Below are 18,455 nucleotides of genomic sequence, written 5' to 3'. Positions count from 1 at the left end.
ATGGGGGGGGGGGGGGCGGTCGGATCACCCTCATGCGTGCATGTTGTGGGAGGTGACCTGTTACTCCCGTGGTGGTGGTGGTGGGGGGGTGGGGGGGGGGGGGGGGGGGGGGCGGGGTTGGTGAGGATGCCCCTCCTTGTCAGCGTGGGCAGGGCAAGATTAGCATTATGGGGGCCTCAGGATTAGGTCATCTGCTCAAAATGGCCACCAGACACCGAGATTCCGATGGAATCCAGCGTGTTCTTCTGCATGCATACTTTTGCATTGTTCAGAAGAGAGGGTCACACCTGGGTCCTGCTCCCAGACCATTCCCGATTCTCCGCTGGCGGGAACACTTTCGCCTCCAGAACGGAGAATACAGACCAATGTAAAACCTTTCTAAAACATGGTGGTAGTGATGGGGTATAAAGCCACGTCCCCGATGAGATCTAAGGTCCGGTCCCTCATGAATTGAGTTAGTTGAGGGCAGGAGGAACAAAAATGGGTTTCAATGTCCTTTGGTTAGGTTTAGGAACATTGTCCCGATCACCATTTATTGGTGAAGATTAGGATCGGGCTCAAGTATTGATGTAACTTTCATTTTTGTCATATAAAATAAAATGTCTCCAAATGTTTGCAGTGAAATCAAGAAACATTCTCGTTCCACACAAATGATGGAGAAAATCCCTCCTCCAAAATACTCCAGATGCTGGGTCAATATAAATTTTCAAGACTCAGATTGGTAGATTATTTTTTTATCAAAGGGTATCAAGGGATATGCAGCAACAGCACATAAATGGAATTGATTGCAGAACAGTCATGAATGACTGAGCAAGCTAGAGGCTTCTTCCTGCTCCAATTCTGATGGAGTAATTTCTTGCTGTTTTCTTTTGACCTGCAGTCGAAGATTTACAATCATCTGCCACCTACAAACTTTCTTTAGCATCAGTAATTAGTCTCCATTTGACCCCAGGATGTGTTTGTTTACAACGATTAGACTTTATTACCTTAAAGAGACGGCCATATTAAGCACAGCATAAAGTCCAATGTGCATTACATGCTGCATACTACACTCATTATAAAACAGTGGATCTTCAAACATACCCTGACGATTACCTTGGGGGATTCTTTACTCGGTTAAAAATTCTGCAACAGTGTCATTGATAACTCCAAATAAAAAACATTAAAGAAGACAGTACTTATTTTAAATCCCAGGGATATTATGTAGAAGCAAAGCATATAACAGTAGCCTTCAGAGAGCTTTCAGTCTTCCTCATGATTTATAGAATAAATCAGTGTAAAGTCACCTTAGAAGGTGCAATAGTTGACCTTTGATGTGTGCCGTGCAGTTCACTACACCGTATCATTTTGTGGAGTTCTCTTCCATTACTCACACCCTGCCTGTATAATATACTGAAAATATACATGTTATCTGTTTTTAATTTAGCTAGTTCTCATCTCTGGCAAATAAATGCAGAAAGTACTGATGATGAAAAAAGAAGCGTAAAAAAGGTATGAATTTAGCAATTACCACTGGTGTTATAAGCTAAAGATAAGGGGCGGGATTCTCGATTGCCAATGCCAAAATCGCATTCGGCGATTGGGCGGAGAGTCCCTTTTGATGCCGAAATCGGGGGCGGCGCCTGTTTTCTCCTCCAAAACGGTGTCATAGGTGAGTACGGCGTATGCCATTCATACAGCCTCAGGATGTCACCTAAACAGCACCAACAATATTTATGGGCTGAAGGTTCATGTGCAAGTGTTTGAGGTTGTGGCTTGCAATACTCCCTGCCTCTCCCGCTTCTCCTCCTGAGGTAGCACCTAAAGACCTAGTGGCAATGGCTGCCACCTCATGATGGCATCGTTCTAGAGGACATCCACTTTCCACAGCGAGTATTGTAGGGGAGGCAGTGGAGCCATTGTTTTAGCACCTCAATGGTCTGCTCTGCACTGCTTTTGGTACACGGCTTTCATTATTCACCCATTGTTCTCATATGATTGGATGGTGGAGGGGGTCATCAATCAGGTGTAGAGGGAGCAACACTTGTCTCCGAGTAGCCATCCTCTGGGTCTTCTTGGTGGCCAGAAGATGGTGGGAACAGCAGACTGACTTCGGATGTAGACATCTGGCTGCTGCCAGGATAGTGGGCATTCACCAATATGATGCTCTGGGCATATCAACCGCACATTAATGGAATGGTTGCCCTTTCAGTTCCTGTATCTCTTCCCATTGACATAGGGAGCCTGGGACATGCACCCAGTTAATGGTTCCCTGTACCAACCTGGCAGTTCCAAACTGGGCCAGGGTTCTTCTGAGGCATGTTCCTATCCTGTTGGGGGTTATATTATCTTCGCGCCCCTGGAGGGATCCTGAAACCCATTTTTATAACCCTGTTGAAAACCTTGCCGATGTGGCATCACATCGTTTTTTTATTCGTTCATGGGACGTTGGCATCGCAGGCTGTGCCAGCATTTACTGCCCATCCTCAATTGCCCTTGAGGGGGCAGTTAAGAGTCAACCACAGTGCTGTGGGTCTGGTGTCACATGTCGGCCAGGCAAGGTAAGAACAGCAGATTTCCTTCCCTAAAGGACATTAGTGAATCAAATGGGGTTTTATGACAATCGACAATGGTTTCATGGTCATCACTAGACTTTGAATTCCAGATTTTTATTGAATTCTAATTTCACCATCTGCAGTGGCGGGATTTGAACCTCGGTCCCCAGAACATTACCCTGGTCTCTGATTTATTAGTCCAGTGAAAATACCAATACACCACTGCCTCCCCTCAAGGTATGAATATTCAGTGAGGAGGGATCATGTGGCGGGGGGCTGGCTAATCATATTCAGATTTATTGAAACCCATTAAAATGAGGTTGTCATTCTTTGTGGGCGTGAACCTTGTGACATCACTGGCGAAGGGCAGGGAAAATCAGGAAACACAATCTCTCCAGATCCTATTGTCTCCGGATTTTCCTCCCAGGTCACCGCTCTCTCTGACGGCGAACACGGGCTGAAAATCGCTCCCTATAATTTTACAAATGTCCTGGTATGGCAGATTGGGAAATGACACAGGTAGCTCATCATCCCAACCCTAACACCACCCCAAAGATTCAGGCCTTTCTGCCAGAAGCATTTACTTTTTGTATGTGGAATTAAATATCCAGCACAATTAATGTTCCCATTATTTAAGTGAGCACTTTAGAAAATATATACTAAAGCACTGAACAAGGAGGTTAGGTTCAGCGATCCTGCTTCCCTCATGGGAGCCATATGTAAGAAAGGAATACAAAGGGCTCGATTCAACTAAATGGGAACAAAACCATAGCGAGTGTATTTAGCCGTGTGTTTCCCGGTGTTCACTGTGCCAAGAAACACATAGTTATATAACACGATTCGCATTGTATACGGGGCCTCAGTAGGTACACGCTGCAGAGGCCAGATATAGCCCCGTTTTGTACACTGGGGAGCTCTGCCCACCAGAACTCCCCGGTGTAGCAAAAAATCAGGACGTCATTTTTAAATGGCGTCCCAATCACCGAGACACCCAAACTGCTCCACAACCCCTCCAGCCCGAACATACCTTGTAAGGGTCCCAGCTCCACCTCCCAACTCCCACACCGGGCATCTCTGGCCCAATCACACATGCGCACAAAGGGATTGCCAGCTTTCACCTTAGCATGACCAACCTGACACCATGAGAGTGCCCATGCCAGAAGGCAATGCACCCTGGGAAACTTGGCAGTGCCAGGCTGGCACCCACGTGGCACTACCAGGGTGCCCAGATGGCAGCAGCAGTGCCAGGGCACCACCCTGTCCAAAGGACATACAGCTGGGGTGCCCTGATCCCCTGGGAGACCCCTATGAGTGCCATTCCATCTGGTCCCTGTTTGTGCTGAACGACACTTGCCGGAGGTCTCCAAGGCAAAAGGTATGGATCCCAAAGCCTCAGGTACCTTGAGAATCTGCACATTAGAGTGAGATTAGCTGTCTCGCTTTAATATGCAGATTTGACACAAAGTGACCCCACCCACAATGACCAGGATTTATATCACACTGTTTCATGTGCTCACGTTGGATCTCGTGAGGCGTTGCTAGCCGGGTAGAACCTGGGAATGTGGTCTCTCAGCCTTTATTGGCGCCGTGGCGGGCTGCTTTTCAGGAGCAGTGTGGCCATTGGATTGCACCGAAAATCACTGTCAATTCTCTGGCCAATGTGCTATTTGAGCGTTGCTCCATGCTGTGGGTGTGGGGTCATTAAGCTTACCCAATGGTACATTATCAGATAAATGATAACTGGACTGCAGTAGTGGACCAATCTCCCAATGGTGCAGAGTCAGGAACATGCATCTGCAGAAAGCCACCGATTTGGCTCGACTGAATGAATCAAAACAGAGAATATTTGCAGTGAATGGTACGCTGAAGATGTATGATTGAAGCTTGGAATTAAAATGTACCAAATTTATGAATGAGTCAGAGAAGGACAACCTGAAGAGCCCTTCAGTGCTTCAGAATTATTTAACCCATGACTCCTTCTCTAGTGGTATCCCATTCCCTGTATAAACAAAGACTGAAGGCGAGCTTCAAAAACTGGTAATTGACTTTGACACAACTAAACTATCAATGCAGATAATTGATCACATCCTGGTAATTGCTGACATGCATTTTAATAATTGCTGTGTAAACATGTTTACCGTCCAATTCTATTTCCCAACCTTATTCAAGCACCAAAATACACCAAACAATGCGAACACTTAGCACCAGCATAACATTTCAGAATGCATTTGAAAAAGTAGAATCTGAGTTGGTCACTTTAAATCAGTGGCCCAAATGTTATCCCTTACATAGCATAGGCATCTTTCCTGTACTAAAACAGCCCTCCATGGAGGCAAATACCCAGTGACCCTTTGAGGGAATTATGTTCCCCCCTCATCTACTTCAAAAGGACACGTCTTAACTTTAAGTCATGTTGTCTAGTTCTAGTCTCTTCTACAAGCGGAAACATCTGCCGCCATCCACCCAAGAAAATTCTGATAGGATCTGACATATTTCAAGAAGGTCACCTTCATTCTTCTCAACTCCAGTGGGGGTCCGATGGTAGTGGGTTATCATTGATGTTCACTTACAAAGTCAGCTGTAGGTCCATCCTGTTCAAGCTTTCTTCATAAGATAAACTCTTCATCCCAGGAATGAATAAGATGAACCCTCTCTGAACTGTTTCTGATAGAATTCATAGAATCATAGAGTCCTTACAGTGCAGAAGAAGGCCATTCGGCCCATCAAGTCTGCACCAAACCTCTGAAAGAATACTCCTCCCAAGCTCACTCCCCTGCCCTATCGCAATAAACCCTTAACCTTACTTACACATCTTATTTGGACACTAAGGGGCATTTTACCATATCCAATCCACCTAACCTGCACATCTTTGTACTGTGGGAGGAAACCAGAGCACCCAGAGGAAACCCAGACAGACACAGGGAGAAAGTGCAAACTCCACACAGTGACGCAAGTCTGGAATTGAATCCGGTTCTGGCGCTATAAGGCAGCAGTGCTAACCACTGTTCCGCCCCTTTTTTCAGAAATGGGGATTAAAACTGCACACAGCACTTCACATCTAGGCACTGTCCAGCTGCAGTAAATCCTCTTTACTTTTATATTCCATTCCCCTTGCAATAAACATAAACATTCCATTTGCCTTCCTAATCATTTGCTGTACTTTGCATACTCACTTTATATGATTTATATACCCAGATCCCTCTGTACCACCGGGTTCTGCAATCTTTTTCCATATTTATAATATCTTACTTTTCTATTCTTCCTGCCAATAGAGGTTAAATTGCTCATGTGTATTTTGCTTATAGAATCAAGGGGAGGAATTTTACGGTCAGGACCATTGCCCCACCATACTTACGTAAAATCCGGCGTGATGATGGCTGGTTGCTAACGCAACATCATCATGCCAGTTTCCAATAGTACAGAAATTGGGCAGATTTCAAAATCGGCAGCCAGTCTGCCATTTTAAAAAATGAATTAAAGGTCAATTCAGTTTGATAACAAACCAATAAACCTTGGGCAGGATTCTTTATCCCACCAGCCCCGTTTTCTGGCGTGCACAACCCCACCGCCAGCGAGATTCTCTGTTCCCGCAGCTGGCCAATGGGGTTTCCAATTGTGGACCACCCCACGCCTTCAGGAAGTGTGTGGGCATGAGTGCGTTGCCAGCGGGGCGGAGGATCCCGATGACAGAGAATCCCGCTGCCGATGTTTCCCATGCCAATTTTGAATGGGTGCCTGGAAAAAATGTTCAGAGGAGGTTATGCCAGCTATGAGGAGGTATTGCAAAGGTGGATGAAAAGGCTGCATGGCTGACTTTAGCAGAAAGGTTTGACACAGAGGGCGTTTGAATTTTCTGGTGTTGCAACTGACTATATTCATTGTTTTGCACTTTCAGTGGGAGATATTTGTCCAAGAGAGAACACATAGAGATGGAGGTAAAGCAAATTTTCTGCATCCCAATATAGGAGAGGGTCATGCCTTGGCAGTAACTGGGCACTGCCCCCTTGCACATATCCCAAGTACACCCCTAGTGATCCCGGGGCAACTCGAATATCTAGGGGTTAAGTGCTTTCACTTCCTCTTTTTCACAGCAGAAAGCACTTAACTGCTTTTGTTGTGGTCATGAGCTCTCAATCATAGCTAGATATTTATAAACATTGCTGTTAATTTCACAGCACTATACTTGAAATCCATTCAAGCATGAAGGGAAATGAAATTAAACAATCCTGACATCTGCCTGCCTGGAAGCTGTAAATTGCAGGCAACCGATAGCGCTCACAGGTCCCTAAAGGCAGCAGTTAAAGTAGACAATGTTGTAAAGAAAGTATATTTGTAACTAGACAAATATCACTGTATGTGTGGGTGTTTGCTCAGTTCAAACTGTGCTTCCATTGTGCTTAGAGAGGGTTACGGTGTGAAAGGTAAACAATCTTGCAGAAGCATAAAGTTGTTGCCCAGTAACCCAGTGCACCTTTAAGGTAGGAAGGCTTTTTGAGTTCATACTTTAACTGGATATATTGCAGCTGAAGGTAGGAAGCTGGGAAGTGAACATCTCTCAGCTCTGCCAGAAGAAAAGCTGGACAAGACAAGGGGCCGCAAAAGGCAGATTTCCCAAAGAACCAGATAAAGTCCTGACAACCAGGAAATTGGGACAGGAAGAATGCCTTCGGAAGATTGAAGTTAAGGGAAAAGAGACCAAGAAGCTGAAAAAGGTACAGTTCAGGAGAATTCAAGGTAAAAGCAGATAAAAAGTGATCTGAATTGAAGAGACAGCTGCAGTAACTGGATTTAAGACGAGAAAGCAGGCTTCAGCAGTAAATCAAATATTTTGTGCCATCTTAATATAGTCTGGGAATCGATAATTAAAGCAATTGTGAAGAGTTTGTGTGACAATCAAGACAAAGCAATCCTGAAGGGTTGGTGTGAAACCTAGAAGCAACACATTTATGGAAGTAGCTGAGAGTAGGCATTATCAAAAAGAAGATATGAAAGTGTGTTGTTTTGAAAGCGGAATTTGAACTTACTCGTGTGGAAACCGGAGTTCAGTGAGACCAGGTGGCTGACAGCATAAGAATCTCTTGGGGGGATTTTGAGGAGAAATACACAGAAGTTCAGGGGCATCAGGGTAGCATGGTGGTTAGCATAAATGCTTCACAGCTCCAGGGTCCCAGGTTCGATTCCCGGCTGGGTCACTGTCCGTGTGGAGTCTGCACGTCCTCCCCCTGTGTGCGTGGGTTTCCTCCGGGTGCTCCGGTTTCCTCCCACAGTCCAAAGATGTGCGGGCTAGGTGGATTGGCCATGCTAAATTTCCCGTAGTGTCCTAATAAAAGTAAGGTTAAGGAGGGGTTGTTGGGTTACGGGTATAGGGTGGATACGTGGGTTTGAGTAGGGTGATCATGGCTCGGCACAACATTGAGGGCCGAAGGGCCTGTTCTGTGCTGTACTGTTCTATGTTCTATGTACACTCAGGTTCAGAGCGTGTCTGTTCACAGTCAGCGTGTGTGTTTAAAGGGACTGTGCTACTGACACCATTATAGTGTAAGATATACTTTGTAACCCGTGTTAATCTTAAAATCTGTGGATATTTATGAAGCCAAGCGGGGAGTAAAAGAGTACTGTATCATAATCAATGACCTGTGGACAATTTTATCCTGCAAAATTTGCATTATTTCAATGTTTACTTGAAAAACTGGAAAATTTAATTTAAATGAAATTTGATCAATTACCTGACATGTTTCACACTTTTCATAAAAATGCCTCATAAACGAATGCACCAATGTATCCCACAAAAACCTTCGATGATCTATTTTTCTCTTAATTACTTTTTAAGTTTTACAATATGCAGATTCACTGTATACTTGTGAATCAGCCTGGAGTAATTTTTGATATAGGCCAGAATTCTCCGTTTGGGAGACTGGGGGCACGATACAGTAGACTTTAAACTAAGTCTCGTTGAACGGGGCATTCCCCGCCAGCTGCAGTGTTGAGCTGGTCTCGTTAGCAGGAATGGCTGTCTTCGGATCGGGCACCATTTTGATCAGCGGCCCCGATCTTCCCCCTCCCCCTTTAAGGTTGACCCCACTGCATCGACTCCCCTCACTCCCCACTACCCCCAACCTTCTCCAGGCCCCATGGAACCCCCTCACCGCCCTTCCAAGTGGCAAGACCCCCCCCCCAGTCTAAATCCCTGGCAGTGCAAACTTGGCACCTGGACACCTTGGAACTGCTAACATGGCACCCTGGCAGTGCCACTGGCTGCACCACCTGGGGGGAGGGTGGCCCTCCGATGGATTTTGGGGACAGCTCTCTAAAATGGTTCCACCCTTTTGGCCCACCACAAGGTCTATTGCGCCAAATCACGCTGGGAAATACCTGCACTAATTCACGCTCATGTGAATCCTGGCCCATAGGGCCAGGGATTCTTGCCGGTTTGTGAATCTGGTGCACGGTTCGTTAACAGGATGTAAATGGATAAAATTGATCCTTTTGCATCCTCCCTGCATTGGCTACCAGTGGCAAATAATCCAGCCCATAATCTGAATAAAGCTCATTAATCATTATTATACCTCTCAGATAAAGTTCATACAGATTATTATGATATAAGGATTAAAATGATGATTGAGGATATCACTTGACAAACATTTAACCCATTTGCTCATCTTCCTTTCTGTGCTATTGTAACAGAGGGCTAACCTAATAATTTAAATGAGTTAACACTCTAGTTAAAATAATGCGAGAAATGTTTTACAAGCTAATAAGTATTTATCAGATAACATTGAGAACAGAAACTTTGAGCTTCTATGTAATGCTGAGAAGAGAGATATATTGGGCTGGATTCTCCAAAATCGCGGCCGGTGCGGGGGCGCAGAATGCATTTCCCTGCACGGAAGCAGGACCGGTGCCGGTTGTCCGATTCTGCGTGCCCTGAAAAATGAAGTACTCAGCAAGTATGCCGCGCCGCATAGCACCTACCTGGGGCCATTGCTGGAGGCCCACTCCGCCATTTTCTGCCCCTGACCGGCTGAAGGCCGACGGCATGGATCTAATGTGGTTGGCCCTGCCAGTCGGGAAACTTAGTGGTGGCTGCGGACTCGGTCTGCGGCCGTCCTGGTCGGGGGCGGGCTGATTGGAAGGCAGGGGAGGCTTAAACGTGACCGGGTAATGTTTGTGCGGGCAGTTAGGGTCGGCCCTGCGGCTGATTGGGAGGTCTATTTTTAATGTCCAGCTCCGCGGTCTGAGTCAGCCATGGAGCACGGGGTGGCCGCTGGTGGCCCTTTCATGCCAGACAATGTCCCAATAACGGAGAATCCAGTCCCTTTTGTCAAAGTTTTTCATCTTGCACTCATCATGACCACTTGCAAGAATACCAATGTAATGGAAAACAACAAATTTATTCTGCTTGATTCCTCAGGCCAATGCCTTGACCAATCAGCCACCTGGCTTGAATTCCAAACAGCGCCTTGACCAATCAGCTGCCTGGCTTGAATTCCAAACAGTGCTTGACAGTTGACTGTTAGTCACCATCTATTGGTGCACTTTCCATGGCAACACAACTGCCAATCAGGATCCACTTGCCACCCAATCAGCACTCTCATCTCAGAGTATAAATTTGTTGATTTCCCTTACATTGGCATTGTTGTAAATTATTTTATGAGTGCAAGATTAAAAGCTTTGACAAAATATTTCTCTTCTTTCAACAATACTCATGTTCTGCGCGACCTAACGACTTTAAGTTGAAAATATTACATTATTTGAATCTCGTGCACAGGCAACCAATGGTGATTTTACATAGCAGAATTATTGGCTCTCAAAACCTGCTGGGGATCTCATTAAGTTCACAGAAACGGAATGCACAAATATAAAGATGATCATGTTTGTACTGTGGACCCAGTTTTACCTTGTCTAAGTAGTTGTAGGTTTCTCACTTCCTCCCGTACCTGCAGCTGAAGAACCTGCTGGAGTACCTCTTGCCTCTGACCTTCTTGCAATATTCCCATGCGTTGCAGCTTTTCACCATTTAGCCGAAGCAGTGCCCGACCTGTGGAGAAGGTCCATTTTTTAAAATCTGGAATTTGTACATTTTACAGAACACACATAAGAAAGTTTTTCCCTTCAATGTTCCATCCAAAGTTTTACTCTCTGCAGGAAAATACAACAATTTTAATAATAATAATCTTTATTGTCACAAGTCGGCTTACATTAACACTGCGATGAAGTTACTGTGAAAAGCCCCTAGTCGCTACACTCCGGCGCCTGTTTGGGTACAAAGAGGGAGAATTCAGAATGTCCCAATTACCTAACAGCACATCTTTCGGAATTTGTGGGAGGAAACCGGAGCACCCGGAGGAAACCCACGCAGACATGGGGAGAACGTGCAGACTCTGCACAGACAGTGACCTGAGCCGGGAATCGAACCTGGGACCCTGGCTCTGTGAAGCAATAGTGCTAACCACTGTGCTGCCGTGCTGCCCATATAAATTCGAAAATGTTATGTTTCTACTGAATTAAGTTTTATCTGCATAATATTGAGTCCAGCAAGAACCATGGGAGATCGGGAAAAACTCACCAATACAATTGTGCATAACAAGAAAATACTATATTTGCAAATATATATGGAGTAATTATTCAATAAGTGCATAAAACCATCAGACATCATGAATAATAGCTCTGACATAAGCCAGTGTTCTGCTGCGTTTCATTAGCTACTTATTCACTCAGACATACTGTCCTTGCCTTGCAGCATTTTAATCTAGTAAAGAAGACAGGAATCAATTCAATTTAATTTCCTTCAGAATGACAGAACATGTCCTTGCAGTGACTTATACCGACATCTATACGCCCCTGTCAACACAAACTTGCCATTAATGAGCACCAGAATAAAAATGAAACCGTTCTAGGATACAAAGCTGTTCACATATTTGGTTTGTTGTTCAACATCTCATTACTCCATGTCGCAAGAGGAGTATACCTCAAATAACATTTCAATTTCTCTTCAAATAGCCTAAACTACGCATGAAATCAAATAAAGTATTAGTATCTGGTGAAAATGCCGGATGTACTCAGCAGGCCTGTGATTCTCTGTGAGAGGGAAACAGAGTCAATTTGAGTCAATGACCTTTCATCAGCCTTTTCTGCTTCCACCTTATTTCATATCTGCCTGAACTCCAGAGGCATTATTCCCGATATTTTGCAACAATTATTTAGAGACATATTTAGAAGGCAGTTAAAGCAAAGTGAAATAGTAATCCCAATGCACCTCAGGCTAGTGGTGGTTTAAAAAAAAATCTGGGTATAGGACGACCAAAAGTCAACGCTCTTCGCTGAGCTTTTCAAGCACTTTCAGTGACTTAAGTGAAGTAGCAGAAACATCAATATCTGAGGAAATGTTGGGTTGGTATGATGGCTGCCTAATATTTCCGTTAAGTTACTTTTTAGCAAAGTGCTTTGCGTAGGATTGTGTTCCAGCAGTGTTCGAAAGTGGGGAAGTATCCTATTATCTGGAACCACTTATCAGATTCAGCAAAGATTTTCAAAATACATTTTACACAAAGGCAAGAAAATGTTCAGTTGCACAAAGCCTGTCCTATAATGGAGAAAGTGCAAAAAGTTATACGCATATTACCATAAGGAGCTTTGTATGACAAATTTTGGTCTGCCAGCTTCAGTCACGTCAGTCACTCTTGTAAGTGTTCTGAGTGCTATACTTTTATGGAAATTGAGCCACTTGTGTGACAGTTTAAGCAGGAATTGTAACAATAATACCTATCTGGGTGACCTGAATAGGATATTCATGTTTCTTGCTTGCATGTTTCTTCAGTCTTTCTGAAGGCCAATGAGCAACCATTTGGTGAGACAGCATCAGACATGAGATGAAAAGCTGCTTTATTTCAAATTAAGGTGAGCAGGCAAAATAACAGTCATGATGATGTTTTCTTCATTCGATCAATACAATTTATTTTCAGAACAACAAACATAATATGCTTCCTCGCATCAATTCTTGCTAACCTAAACCCCGGTCTTCCAGCATTTCTAACTTCTCAGTCATCCACCCACTAAATTCCTCATTCCCATCTTCTTGCTGTGGTGAGGCAGTTGTATATTAAGGGAGGAACACACAAAGAACTTGCGTTTGGATGGCACCTTTCACAACCTCAGATCGTCTCAAAGCACTTTACGGCCAGTGAAGTAGGTTTGTGGTGTAGTCACTGTAGTGATATGATGTGCAGATCTACCTTTTAAGAGCGCACATTATCAATTACTACCACATTGACACAGGGCATGATGTAGTATTCCCATGACTTGTAGCCATTCTGCAAGCAACAGGGTAGAGATTCTGGACGCTATCTAGCTAAATTCATTCTAAGTGCGGTAGCGAGCGGAAATGCCGACCTGGCAAGGCCATCACCAGTGTCTAACCTTAATTAGGTCACTTAACAAGGCCCCACGGGCTTCACTCTGGAAATGACCACCCGCCAGCTAATTCGCCGGGACAGCACTTGGCAGCTCCCCGTTAATGAAGGGGAGCAGCACTTAAACCAGACCCACAGAGCAAACCCCAGTCAGCATACATGCCACCAAGGAGACCAGTGCTGACATGGCCAGGCTCATGGACATGGTGGAATTGACTTAGGACACTCTGCTGCCCCAAGGGGTTTGGAGGGTCAGCCATAGGGCAGCCAGTGCGGGGAGTGTGATCAGGAGAACCGCCGCACAGTGCTGCAAGAAACTCAACGACCTCCACCATCCTCACTGGTGAGTTGGTATCGGCCCCCCCATCCCTGGTCCCACCTGCTATCCCCGGGGGCCAACCCGAAGACCCCGCGCGTGCCACCCCCCCGCACACCCTGGCATCCACCAACACACCCCATCCATGACCAGCAGTGGTGCACCCATCTGTCCCCCGCCATGCCCCCCTCTACCCGCAATGCATGAAGCGTGTGACTTACAATGCCCTCACTCTGTCCCTTCAAGAGACATTGACATACACCAAATGGGAGGGAGTCCAGACCAGTGGTGGGGTTCTGGACCTCGAGTCCTCACCCATTTTGAGGAACAGGCCCTGGAGGTAGCAGAGGTGGCTGAGGATGGATCGGTCACCGACGTCGAGATCGGCCTACGCTGGGAAGATGAGGATCCACCGATCCCCACCCAGATGATCTGTTTCAAATAGGTTGTTCATGCCAGATATAATGATCCTTCACTCCATTCTCCCGCAACCCTGTGGTGCTGGCCCATCCGGGGTGCCCCAGCCCATGCCCAGCTTCCCAGTAGAACATCTCAGAGGAGAGCTCCGAGGATGCCACCATATCGCGTCACAGCTGTTATCCCCACCCTACACCAGCGCAGAGACACACACCTCGGTGAGCGAAAGTAGTGGACAGGCTTCTGGGGCACATTCTGGTGAGCACCACACAGTTGCTAATGCACATCAAATGGAGGCAGGAATGTCCAGGGAGGTAGCAGTCGGATCCAGCTGAGTTCCAATCAGATGCTGAGCCTCTGGGTAGGGGTATTCCAGATCTGATGCAGCAATGAGATTCAGAGGTGGATGTCAATGACACTCCAGCAGGTCCATAGCCGATTGGAGGAGTCCCAAAGGCTAAGAGTGCCGGCAATGCATAACACCAAGGCCAATACTGAGGAGACTGCAGGTGAGAGCCTGGTGAAACATCAGCATCATGAGTGGTGGTGTCCAAGACGTAGCTCAGTCAGCGTCAGCCCAGGCTGAGAACCTCGACAGCATGTCCCAGACACTAGAGAGTGGAGGGGGGGAGGGTGTCCTTGATGCAGGTGGACCTTTCCAAGGCGCTACGGAGCATGTCCCAGTCTCAGGTGGGTATTTCCAAGCCGCTCCTGAGTGTGTCCCAATCACTGAGAACCGTATCCCAGTCTCAGGTGGACATTGCCAGGGCGCTCCAGAGGATGTACCTGTCACAGAGGAACATCGCCGAGGGCATCGACACCATGCTGCAGACCACAGGTAGGCAACAGGCATGGCAGAGCCAGATAACAGAGGGGTGACAGGGGCACAATCCAGTTGGTTTAGCTCAGTGGGCTAGACAGCTGGTTTGTAGTGCAGAACAAGGCCAGCAGCATGGGTCCAATTCCCGTAACAGCTCTCTGGACCCGAACAGGCCGGAATATGGCAACTAAGGGCTTTTCAGAGTAACTTCATTGCAGTGTTAATGTAAGCCTACATGTGACAATAAAAGGTTATTATTATTATCACATGGTGACTTCCAGGGCCCTACAGGCACCGATTGGGAAGAGGGAGCGTTGGAGGCTGACCTGCAGCCCCTCTTCAGGGAGATGGCAGCAATCAGCAACTCAACCGAGTCCACCTACCCTGATAACGCCACGTCTCAGGGTCAGAGTGTGGAACAGGGTGGCACAGCCAGGCATGTGCCACCACCAAGTCGGCAGGGGCCCTCCAGCCTCAAATCTCCAGAGGATGTCCACCAGAGGCAAAAAAGATCACAGCATGTGGTAGGCAACGGGCTGCCTCCACCTCTGATGTGTTTCCTGGGGACACACCTAGCCGTATCGGAAGAGCATGGAGGGCTAAGAAGATTGACGATCACTGAGAGGGCATTGGGGAGTAGTTAAGGGACCCCAATTGGAGGCTAGGGACAGTCCGGGTCACTAATGTACTTGTACACCATTAAACAACCGTTACACCCGAGACATGTGGAGCCCTGCCATGTTATTCCACGTTGTGGGCCAGTCTGCACCCCCCCTCCCCTCATTTGCCCTCCGTCCTCCCCCGGTGCCAACCCTCGGGCCCCCTGCTATGGGGCCTGCTCCCCCCAAAGCATACCATGTGCAGGTGACGGGTATGAGCATGCACTCAACAGACATATCATTTGCGATAGATTCAGGGCACCAGAGCTCAGCTCACAGGGGTTTATCATCACCCTCCTGCCTTGTATATTGAACCGTTGACAGTGCTGACACAGGCCTATCACCCTGCATGGATGTAACACAGACCCTGGAAGCGTTGAACAGGGTGAAAGGGAAGGGGAAGGTGAGGGTGGGAGGGGGAGGGGAAGGGTGGGAGTGGAGCGGACTCATTTAGAAGGTGAGAAGGGGAGAGGGGGAGGGATGACAGACAAAGGCACGTCCTATATGAAGTGGGCGAGGATGAGGGCCTCCCTGGCCATCCGGATATGCCGAACACTTACCATCGCCTGTTCTCCATCCTCTGGCTGTCCTGTGGGTCCCCCATGTCCCCCTAACCTATCCTGGTTCAGCTCCTCCTCCACCTCCAGCATATCACCCTGCAGCTGTGCCAGCTTGTGGAGGGCACAGCAGACTACCACAAAGTGGGCAACTCTCCAGGGGCATACTGCATGCACCACCAGAGTGGCCAAGGCATCAAAACCCCATTCTCAGCAGTCTGATGCACCACTCAATGACAGCCCGGGTGGCCACATGTGCCTCGTTATATCGGGCACCGCATCGGTCACCGGCCTCTGTACTTGTGTCATCAGCCAGGTCCTAGGCGGATTCTCCTTATCCTCCAAGAGCCATCTGGCCATCATGGGGTGTCCCTTGAAGATGCCGGGGATCTCCGACTGCCCAGGATATAGTTGTCATGCACACTCCCTGGGAAGCCTGCAAACACATGTACGATCTTCAGGTGGTGGTCGCACATGAGTTGGATATTCAGGGAGTGGATCCCCTTCCTGTTAATGAAGAGTGCTCCAGGTGCGCGCAAGGCAACACGCGTGCCATCTATTACCCCCCGGCGATGGTGGAGAATCCTGCTGCCCGGGCATCTTGTTGGGCTTGGTCTATGTCAAAGTTATTCCGTTAGCTTCCCGGGCAAACAGGGCTTCTGTGACTTCACGGATGCACTTGTGGGCTGTAGCTTGTGAGATTCTTCCGGTTAATGGGATGGAGCTTGAAATTAATTTTTTATTATTGGATTCTCGCCACACCACAGTGTGATCCTCACCTTGCCAATGAGAGTGGGCCAGTTAGATTGGAAACTGATCGGCGTCCAGCGTACTTCCCGATTTCGGCCTTTCCCACTATTGAACCGGCCTGCCGCTCTCTCGCCCGGCACGACGAGGCCTGTAGATCATGCCTTTGATTTACCATGCTTTACCTCTGAGTGGAAATTATCTACATAATCTTAGTTTCAATTAAAGAGCCCGTATTATTTTTTCACCAATCTTCATGTATGATTGGTATGTTTACTTCAAAGGCAAGATTGTTTTAATGTGGAAAATGGATGCTGCCAGCCAATTCACCCACCGCTAGCTCGTTGAAGTAAATGGCTAAGGGGAGAACGAGGAGTTCCTAAGACATTATTTAGCTTAACAGCAGTATTTACACAGGACCCAGTTACACATCTCAGTAACCTCACTCTTTCCTGTCAGCTGCTACAGCAGCTGACCTGTCATACTAATGCTGGTTAACGCATAACCCAATCAGCACTAGGAGACAATCATTCCCAGCTGGATGAGTCCCATGCAGGGCTATAAAACTCCAATAAACAACAACATGATAATGAACAGATGATCTGTTTGTGGTGATCTTGCTTGAGGGATACACACTGGGCAGGACACCATGGATTGGCATTTTTTCCATGCCAATCTCATCAAAACCAGAAAATGGGTGTCCTGTGGCTAAGTGTCCTAAATAGGTGCTTCTCTGTATTTGTGCATCTTGTCTTGACAATGTTTGGTGTGCACTGATTCAGCTGTAACACTCCAGCCTCTGAATCATAAGGTTGTGGATTCATGTTCTATTCTGGAATTTTGAGCACAAAAATCAAGGCAGACACTCCAGGATGGTACTGAGAGACAGATGCATTGTTGAAGTTGCCGTCTTTTTGGATTAAATGTTAAACCAAGGTCATGACTGAACAATTAGTTTATAGAGAATATCTGACCCTAGCCTCCATCCAAATAAGAGACCATCTAAATGCAAATTTAAATCCAAATAGTTTCTCTCGCAATTTTAAGATATAACCAATCGAAAGGTAAAAATTGGCCAAAGCTTGGAATGTTGCATTGTCTGTTCTTATAATAAGTACTACTCACTGAAGTAAAACTAAATATAAGGGTGAGCACATGAACTTACTAGAAAGAGGTGCACAGCAGTTGTATTTAGACTGAAACTTTAGAGTTGTTGTGAGTTTGGAGGTTTGGAGGGCAGCACGGTAGCACCGGGTGCTTCGGTTTCCTCCCACAGTCCAAAGACGTGCAGGTTAGGTGGATTGGCCATGGTAAATTGCCAAAAAGTTTAGATGGGGTTATTGGGTTACGGGGTGGAAGTGAGGGCTTAAGTGGGTCGGTGCAGACTCGATGGGCCGAATTGCTTCCTTCTGCACTGTATGTTCTTTGTTTTATGTTTCCCTTTAGCAGTTTCCCTTTAGCAAGTCCTGAACAACTTTGGGGCTGAGCTGTGTGAGGTAACATGTAGTATATATAACTCTAGTGTAGTGGCAGATCTGGTGTAAAAAATGCCAAAGGAGTCTCTTGGAACCCCTCAGAAGTGTTCTATAAACACCCAGAAATATTGAGAAAGTCTGCAAATCTAGACTGTCAACATACTTTCAATTTTAATCGAAGAGAATTCTGCAAATGCCCATCAATCACCCATCCACGAAACACTCTCCTGAGTGGAGAATTATAGTTGAACCCACCTGCAGCATAAATACACCCTTGGAGAGCTATGTAGACTGGCTTGGACTGGGGTTTGGCTGCTGTGCCACTGAATTCACAAATAAAGGACTAGTTATATTTAAAAGGATAATAATCACCTCTCAGGTGACAAGGAAGGATTTCCTGAATAGGATTTCATCTCTTGGGAGAGAAACAAATGATACATTCTATATATATATTGATCTCAACGACCTACAGCATCTCAACAAAGAGCATGAAAAAACTAATACGAACAAGTATTTTATAA

At 46.5% G+C, this 18,455-nt stretch overlaps 1 protein-coding gene across 1 annotated transcript in view; it reads right to left on the bottom strand.

Moving 5' to 3' along the window:
• The window catches only part of LOC119969544 (sterile alpha motif domain-containing protein 10-like), a 131,405-nt gene that overhangs the window by 10,758 nt on the left and 102,192 nt on the right, over nt 1-18,455 (bottom strand). Inside the window, exon 4 of the mRNA XM_038803291.1 lies at nt 10,432-10,572. Coding sequence (XP_038659219.1) covers nt 10,432-10,572 — 141 coding nt within the window. The remainder of the gene's footprint in view (nt 1-10,431; nt 10,573-18,455) is intronic.

This window comes from Scyliorhinus canicula, chromosome 7, assembly GCF_902713615.1.
Source record: "Scyliorhinus canicula chromosome 7, sScyCan1.1, whole genome shotgun sequence".
Lineage (NCBI taxonomy): Eukaryota > Metazoa > Chordata > Chondrichthyes > Carcharhiniformes > Scyliorhinidae > Scyliorhinus > Scyliorhinus canicula.
The sequence above is the reverse complement of the archived record's forward strand: the minus strand, read 5'-3'. Positions and strand labels throughout refer to the sequence as shown.